The sequence below is a fragment of the Lissotriton helveticus genome, chromosome 7, assembly GCF_964261635.1.
Source record: "Lissotriton helveticus chromosome 7, aLisHel1.1, whole genome shotgun sequence".
Taxonomy (NCBI): Eukaryota; Metazoa; Chordata; class Amphibia; order Caudata; family Salamandridae; genus Lissotriton; species Lissotriton helveticus.
In genome coordinates, this window is record NC_136068.1 from 1227402774 (window position 1) to 1227411806 (window position 9033).

The following is a 9033-nucleotide window of genomic DNA, read 5'->3' on the forward strand; positions in this document are numbered from 1 at the left end:
TCCTGGAAGTTACGTGCTAAGGGAGTCTCCACTGAGCTCTGCTCAGGTTTTCCTTATTCCTCCTTGTATTCAGTTACTTCCTGGATTCAAGGTATTTCTCTTCAGGATTGTCTTTGTCTGAGTGAAGTCCTTACTGTCTTCATGTCGGACACTCCTAAAAAAGGCCTTTTTAGGCCCTGTGGTACCTGCAGAAAAAAGAGGTTACATGTTGACGACCCTCCCGTCGACAACAACTTTGTCGATGAGGGTTCCATCATCGACGGCAGTGCCCATTTTGACCATCAACGAGTCTTCGTCGACGAATATACCGGCGACGTCGATGATGTCTAAATCAAGGACAGAAAATACATATTTTCAACAGAACTTCAGCAAACAGAGGCTGACGCCTTCCCTGACATCACCCAGTAGGGTCCAGCCTTTGCTCCCCTCATCTTTTGGACGAAGATGATGATTCTGACGAGGACAGTATGATTTGGGCTGCAAGAAGTCCTTCTGAACTCAATGTTAAATACCAGGAGGTCTCGGAGTATGAGGATCAAGATATGGATGAGCAGGCGTACTATCAAGAACAAAGCCATCACCAACAGCCACAAATTATTTGTCTTCCTTCAGCCCTGATCTTTGACCTACAATTTATGATTTCAGACTAAAAGAAGAGGTTCCCTACCTCTGCTCCGTCTCCTGCTCCAGTTCTCTCTCCACCTCAGATGGTGCAAGTTCCACCTCAACCGCTTACTGCCCTGAAGTGTCTGTGCCGCCTCCGCCCTCTACGGATGACGAGGAGGATGAGCAGCAAGAAGGGGAAATTCAGGATACTCAGTCACATCATGAGGAATGGAACGACTATGTTATCCCTCTTCCAGTGTTGCCATCACTACCTCAGGTAGACTCTCCTCCAGAAGATATCGGAGGATTCCATAACCTTCTGGAAAGAGCAGCAACACGTTTTCAACTTCCAATGCCTTCTCTCGAACAGGGCTGTTTCCTTTACGACTTCAAGGAACCTTTCAAGAAATCTCTCAGATCTATGCCTATCGTAGATTATATCTGGGATCAGGGCATCAAAATCATGCAAAAACCCTTCTACAGTTCCTCCAGTCTTGCCAAAATTGGATGAAAAATATAGAGCTCCCGACAATGCTCCAGTCTGCCTTATAAGCCATCCCAAGCCAGATTCAGTCATTACTCAGGCAGCTCAACGCAGATCAAAACACACACCTGCTCCACTTTCAGCACCTCCGGATAAAGAGGGCAGGCGCTTGGACAATATTGGGAAGCATTTTTCCTCCATGTCGGCGTTAACTGTACGAGCGTCTAATTCATTGGCGTTATTAGGATGCTACAACAGGCAGATGTTGTCAGACATTGCACCCTACCTAGAGACCCTCCCGCAAGATACTAAAGAGGAAGCAAAGAAGGTGTTGCTGGATGGCGAAAGATCAGCTTCTGAAATTATCGACTGTGCGATGGACATCGCATTCACTGGTTTCCGCCAACTGGCTGGGGCGGTGGTCCTAAGGCGCCAAGGATGGCGTAAGGCACAACATTCTGGCCTGAGATCCAGACCAAAATTCTTGACATGCCCTATGATGGACAATTACTTTTTGGAACTCATATTGATGAAGCCCTCCAAGGGATCAAAAAAGAGACCGATACAGCCAGAGCTGTGGGTACCCTCCAATATAAAAGCACCCCTTTTCGAGGCTCACGGGGTAAAGGGCAATCTTCTTACAGAGGAGGCTACCAGCAGTATAGGTATCCTACCTACTCCTCTAACCAAAAATACAGACCTCAATTTCAACAGAGGCAACAGACAGACTTCCTACAACAAGTCTTCCTTTCGCGGAAAGGCCGGACGACAAAAGGATTCTGCCCGACGCCAATGACTTCTCTCTTCCGCCGATCTCCGTTTCATCTCTACCCTCCCAAATAGGTGGAAAAATATCCCACTATCTACAATATTGGAATCAAATCACAACTCCTCCACCGACACCTCCTCAACCTTTGGCTCACAAACATTTGCACCTCTTACTCCTGGAAATATCAATGATCTAGAAAGGAGCGGTAGAACGAGCTGCTGTCCATCAAAGAGGACAAGGTTTTTACTCCTGATTCTTCTTGGTGCGCAAAAAGGAAAAGAAATGGAGGACAATCCTAGATTTGAGAAGTCTAAACAAATTCCTGAAGAAACAATGGTTTCGCATGGTCACCATTCAAGAAGTCTTGCAGCTTCTCAATGCGAACCACTACATGGTATCCTTGGACCTCCAAGATGCCTATTTTCATATTCCTGTCCACAGAAGACACAAAAGGTTTCTGAGGTTCGCTCTGGCCGGCAGGCACTGCCAGTTCCGAGTCCTGCCCTTCGGACTCAAGTCAGCCCCGCCCATCTTCACAGATTTCTTTCCCCAGTGGCTGCATACCTCAGGCAGCAGCATCACCAAGTTTTTCCTCATCTCGATGACTGGTTTGTCAAGGCACCCTCACTCGATGGCACGAGGAAGTCTTCCAGAGCTTGTCTACAGTTTTTCAAAAAATTGGGTATCACCCTCAAGCCAGACAAATCTGTGGTACAACCTTCTCAGCAGATACCATTTCTGGGAGCAGTCCTGGATACGGTCCTGAAACAGGCTTACCCATCACAGGAACAACAACAAAAGCTCCTGCAATTAGCAGAGCGTATATAGAAAAGAAAGTCTCTTTCAGTGCGCCTATTCAAATCCCTCCCCGGAATGATGTCCTCCTGCATTCTTCTAGTTCCCTACTGTCGCCTCTGCGTGCATCCTCTCCAAGAGGCTCTATCCACTCAGTGAATTCAAGTCAACGGATCCTTTGATGACATCATACAGGTGACTTCTCAGATGGTCGCCTCTCTAAACTGGTGGACTTATCCACGAAATCTCTCGAGGCCTACCTTTTCTAACTCAAGCCTCTTCTCAAGTGAGTCTCTAGAAGGTTGGAGAGCCTTCCTTCAGGAGCTTTAGATCAGCGGGAAGCGGTCATCTTCCGAGTGGAAACTGCACATAAACCTCCTAGAGCTGAGAGCAGTCTATCTATCACTCCTGACTTTCCTTCCCAGGATAAAAGGTTCGCTAGTGCTCGTCAGAACAGACAATACTACGACAATGTACTACCTAAACAAAAAGGGGGTAACTCGTTCACTATCACTCTTTCAAGAATCTTAAAAAATGTGGAACTGGTCACTTCAACACAAAATTTCCCTCAGGGCGAAGTATGTTCCAGGAAAAGACAATACATTGGCAGATTCGGTAAGTAGACCGCAGACAACCTGCCTTGAGTGGGAGTTGAACCAAGATACTCTCAACAGCATCTTATCCCAGTGGGGTGAACCACGCTTGGATCTGTTTGCCTCACAGCACAACGCCAAATGCCAACACTTCACAAGCTGGCATCCCCAACAGTGATCTCTGGGGAATGCATTTTCAATAGAATGGTTCGGCGTATTTGCCTACGCCTTTCCACCGATTCCCCGGGTCCTCAGGAAGATGAAAGCAGAGCCCTGCACACTAATTCTAATAGCTCCAGCATGGCATCGCCAACATTGGTTCACAGAACTCCATCTGCTCTCACTGCAACCTCCAATTCCGTTAACACCGTTTCCATCTCTCCTCACGATGGACACTTCTGAAATCCAGCATCTCTCAAATTATTGGCCTAGCTCCTGAGTTCCACAAATTTCAGGGCCTAAACATTCCTCCAGACTGCAGGGCAGGTCTAACTCGCGCTACAGCAGATAGTACAAACATGACTTACTCTTTCAAATGGAAAAGGTTCTGTATCTGGTGTAGATCTGCTAAGGTGCATCCCCTCACATCATCTCCTGAAGAAATATTACAATACCTTCTCCATCTAGCAACTTCAGGCCTCGCTCACACTTCCATCAAAGTTCACCTGGCAGCAATCTCCGGTTTTAGGAGATCTTCTACAGGACCTTCTCTTTGGTCAAATAGAATGGTAAAACAATTTCTCTAAGCTCTATTCCGAACTTTCCCTCCTTTAAAGTCTCCTCCTCCAACATGGCAGCTCAACACAGTCCTTGCTCAACTTATGAGACATCCTTTTGAGCAGAAATACACAGAGCTGACCTCAAATTCCTCTCCTGGAAGACTGCACTTCTTCTGGACCTTGCATCGGCAAGACGAGTCGGTGAGCTTCACGCATTCACAATACAAGATCCATTTCTTCAATTCAAGAACGATAGGGTGATTCTTCGGACTAATCCGAAATTTATACCCAAAGTCCCGTCGGACTTCCACCTTAACTAACCTATTGTCTTAAAGACCTTCTTTCCAAATCCTCACACAGCAGCTGAAAGAGCTCTACATTCATTGGATTTGAAACTCTGCGTTAAATTCTACCTTTACAGGAGAAAAGCATTCTGCAAGTCCAACCAACTTTTCGTGGCTTACAGTTTACCTAGAAAAGGTTTTCCCCTTACACAACAAAGCATTTCTAGATGGATCTCTGGTGCTACTGTCGTCTGTCACCAACAAGCTCGTCAACCTTTGCAATCCAGAATCCGTGCCCATTCCACTAGGGCAGTTTCTACTTCCATGGCATTGTTTGCGGGCGTGCCTATCACAGACATTTGCCGAGCGGCAACATGGAAGACGCCGCATACATTTGCCAAGCATTATTGCTTGGATTCAGAGCTAATGAAGGATGCGGCAGTGGGACAGGCGGTGTTGCGTCATCTATTTCGATAAAGGTGAGCCTTCCTTCCCACCAACCTCTCTTTCTAAACTTACATTTCTCTGTTACTTCTAGATCTTTTACCATAGTTGCAACTAATTGCTCTGCATTTTAACATTGATCTATTTATTAACTGGTGCATGTATGCCTTCTGTACAAAAGGAAATGTGCTCATTATTGCTTTCTATTCTGATTCAGGCATGTGAATCTATGAAAGATACCCTAATACTGGATAAGAAATGTGTTACTTACCTGTAACTGCAGTTATCCAGTATTGGTATCTTTCATAGATTCACAAGCAACCCACCCTTCTTCCTTGGAAGGGCTCACCCAGTACTCTCACTGGTACCGCTATATAGCACTGTGCGTACGAAAATCTGAGGACTAGAGCTCCTTCCAGGAAGGTTCCAGAGGGTGGTGACAGCGGATTGGTTGTTCTCTAGAGTTTGGTCACATTTACAAAAGGACCTGGAAATGCTACTAATATGAGGCCTTAGGCCGATTTCTTTCTATGTCTAATGGGACATTACTTTACTTATATTCCGGGAACTCCCATCTCGACGACTGCGAGTGATTCCGGCATGTGAATCTATGAAAGATACCAATACTGGATAACTGCAGTTACAGGTAAGCAATGCATTTCTTATGGTTGATATTTAAAATGGTGCTTGTTGTATCCATGTTGAAGGATGAAAGATTGACTGGCCAGATGAGATATTAACCTGTGGGTATGTGATAAAATAAAGATCCCTGCACTGGATGCATGAGTACAGGGAGCCGCTGCCACCAGTTTAATGCTTACATTTTGACACCTTAAAAAATGTTTTCCCTAAAATATATTTTACTTCTACTTTGAGGAAATTAGGTTGATTGAAGACTATATGGCTCTAGTAAATTTTAGTCACTTATTCAGTCTGTAGGACCAGTATCAATTTGTTGATTTCTCAAGCCCTGAAACTGGGTATTGCTTTACCTCCTCCCTTTTGTACCCTAGATACGTTTAAATAGTACATTCATTGCATCTTGGAAATACAAGTGGTCTCTTCATTTACTAAAGTTTCTATTTTATCCATTATCCATACAGAATAACACGGATGGACTCCAAGAACTCGCCTGGGGAGGATTGATCTATTGTTTGGGAGTGGTGTTCTTCAAGAGTGATGGCGTCATACCCTTTGCACATGCTATTTGGCATATTTTTGTGGCAACTGCTGCTGCTGTGCATTACTATGCCATTTGGAAATACCTTTATAAATGCTCCTCTGCAGACCTGATACGGCACATATGATGACATTTTCCACCAAGCGTAATTGGGATTAAGAAGCTGTGGAAATGAAGATGGATGTGATGGAAATGTGCACTGATTAGTGTTCAATAGATCTCCGAACACCTTTACTGTGAGCTGACGCTATTATAACTTGGTCACATGAGTTCAACTCAGCACAGCAAGTGAACAACCAAAACCGTACCCAGAAATACCATTCCAAATTAACCCTTTGCTGCTGGTAAACGTGACCTGTTTTTGTCATTACTACAGTTTCCCTGACGTGAACCAGGAGCCAGCACAAAGGGTTAATTACAAAAGCTTAAGTTTCCAACTGGCTACCTGAAGTTTACAAAGCAACCCTTTTCTATTTATAGATTCATTTTACACAATTTAAATTATGGATTTGTACTAACTACTATCAACAGTTCAGGTAATGTACCTCTCAGTTGTAATGTCGATACCTAACAAAAGTTTTTTTTTTAATTCGCTTCATCCACTTTCTTAAGCCGTTTTACAAAATGAAAAGATAAAGACTGGAATGTGATCTAATTTTACAGGCACTTCCATTTTTGTACCCTAAACTGATGTAATATATGCAGCTTGAGGTTCCGCAGAGCACCAGTACATTCCAGACGTGAGACAGGGAATTGCCAATTTAAAAAAAATGAACGATATAGTTTTTTCAGCCAAACCATGGCATCGACAGGCAGCTTTCTGAAGTACACTTTGTATTTACCTTAAATGTTTTGCCATTTATCGAAACATTAGTATTTAAGAGTTAGCACGTTGGAATCGATTCGTTTCCTTTTGAGCTTCGAAGGTTGATGAGAAAGTATACTTGTTAGCAGTATTAACGATTCCTATTAGTTGTTTAAAATGCATAAACGGGTCAGTAACGTGTATTGCCAAATTTACAGTCGCTCAGTGTCCAGTTAGGGACACTGGTGAATCGACCAGTGGGCATTTTGTTCAGAAGAAATTCTCGCCTATTTCAATCAATGTTGATAAAAAACGGTTGTTGGTAGCCTAACAAACTGTGTTAAAGAGCGTATGTGTTATTTTTTCAGTTCTGTCCCCCTTTTCAACTATCATTTTATAAACATCTTACATTAAGATGAATTTACTTTCATATTTAGTTTGTTTTTTGTTATTAGCGGTTGAGAACAATCTGTTGAATTGTTTTCATATTTTCCCATTGTTTCCTGTGGCTACACAGCTGTGCAGTCCAGAGGGACCAGTATGCATTTTTAAGTGCAGCGAGCAAAGTGCACCACTTTTCAGTTTTGTTTAATGTTTGTTTGCTCACATTTTTCTGAGTGAGAGCAAGTGAAAATAATCAGTGGAAGTTAATCGGCAAAACAGTATTAGCTGATAAAACCAACACCGTCTTACATTCAAGAAGATTGTATTCACGAAAAACAGCGGAATTGTGCCAGTGAACGAAACATCTAGCTTGTACTATGTATTGAGTTCTGTTTTGTGGTGTTATTTTACGAGTACAGATGTTTCAAGCTAAAACAGTTCGACCACTAAATCTGTAATTGCTGCTGCACACTTTGTATTAATTTTAGTGCCATGTTATTTAAGTCTTACTGTGGCCTGATTGCCAACCTGTTTTCTGAAGCGGTAAAAGCAACATTGAAATAAAATATAAATGTTGTGCAAACGTTTACAATGTCTATGCTGTTACAGTAAGTTTCAAAGTAAAGCATTTTTCGATTATTGAAACCACCACTAAAAATCTTGAAATTGTCTCTTCTTTGTGGGTCTTCTATTAAAAAGCTTACTAAACACATGCAAGGACATGTTTACATTTCATTTCAATCTTTATTCGGTTTAAAAAACCTTGTAAGATACAGACATTCAATCAAAATACATCATAATATAATATAATACATAATGATACAGTAGCAGTGGGTAAAAATATCAACACATTTCCTTTGCTTAAAAATACCTAAAATTCAGTTCATTTTTCAAGTCATCCACTTAAAATTGACTAGATCATGATTGGCCCCTCCAGTATACAGAACACTAATTATACAAATTTGATAAAAAAATAAATTAAACATCTGTTTTTTTGTTAAAAAGAAGAATACACATCAGGACAGTGAAGCAAACAGCATTTAGCAGCTAACAATAACTCAGAAACATGGTGAAGTAGCCTGTTTCATTAGGTTTTTAGGTTTTTCATCCTCCTAATCAGGGCTACACATAAGAGAAAACGACTTAGGCTGAACACAATCGGTTGTGCAGTGTCTCCCTTAAAAATTCTAAATCCAACCTTAATTTGTCTGAAGCCTAGCCTTTTACAAATTGGTTTGAGCCATTTTTTCCTGGCTCTAAGGTATGCTGGGCATATGAATAAAACATGGGACTCATCCTCTATCAGCCTCATCTCGCATAGCTCACATATATTAGAGCCAGCGGCCCCGGCCAACCCCTTATTACAGTTCCAGCTGGTTGTCCTTTCTTTTAATTGTAAAATACCATACTGGAACTTTAAGTATAGGCTTTTGGCCAGTGGAGGGTACATTTCATCCATAAGGGGCATAGTCATTTTAATTTCGAAAAATTTCGAAGTTAGAGTCCCTGTTCTGGGGTTTGATAGTACTGAGTCTCTAATGTAATCCCAGTACCTTTGCTTCAAGATCTTTTTTGAACTATTTGTGAGGGAATCAGGATCAAACCAGAAGTCACTTAACCCTAGTTTTTCAAACCATTTTTTGACGTACTCTAACCATGGCAAATGCGTTATATTCCTTATGGCCAATATCTCTTTCAATGCTTCTCTATAATAAGTCAGCTCCTCAACGGACCATAAACGGATCCAATAAAGGAGCGGACGAAGAGAAGCATAGTCATCTGTACGTCGAAAGTTAAGGTCCCATAATACGGGTGTCAGTGGTGTTGACCCAGGTATCCCTAAAAGTTGCCTAATGAAGGAATTTTCCCTCACTCGAAAAGTATCCTTTGAGGCATAGGCCCAAAGGTCCGCGCCATAAAGTGAGGAAGATTGTACTTTGTATTTAAATAGTTCAATGGCTGGTGAGACT

General features: G+C 42.3%; 1 protein-coding gene across 4 annotated transcripts in view; it reads left to right on the plus strand.

The window, feature by feature from the left end:
- MMD (monocyte to macrophage differentiation associated) overlaps window positions 1–7721 on the plus strand; it is a 175379-nt gene extending 167658 nt beyond the window's left edge. For all 4 annotated transcript variants that reach the window (XM_078654412.1, XM_078654413.1, XM_078654410.1 and 1 more), the window contains exon 8: window positions 5798–7721. In XM_078654412.1, the coding sequence (XP_078510538.1) occupies window positions 5798–6001 (204 nt within the window). In that variant the 3' untranslated portion in view covers window positions 6002–7721. The remainder of the gene's footprint in view (window positions 1–5797) is intronic.
- Window positions 7722–9033: the final 1312 nt, after the last annotated feature.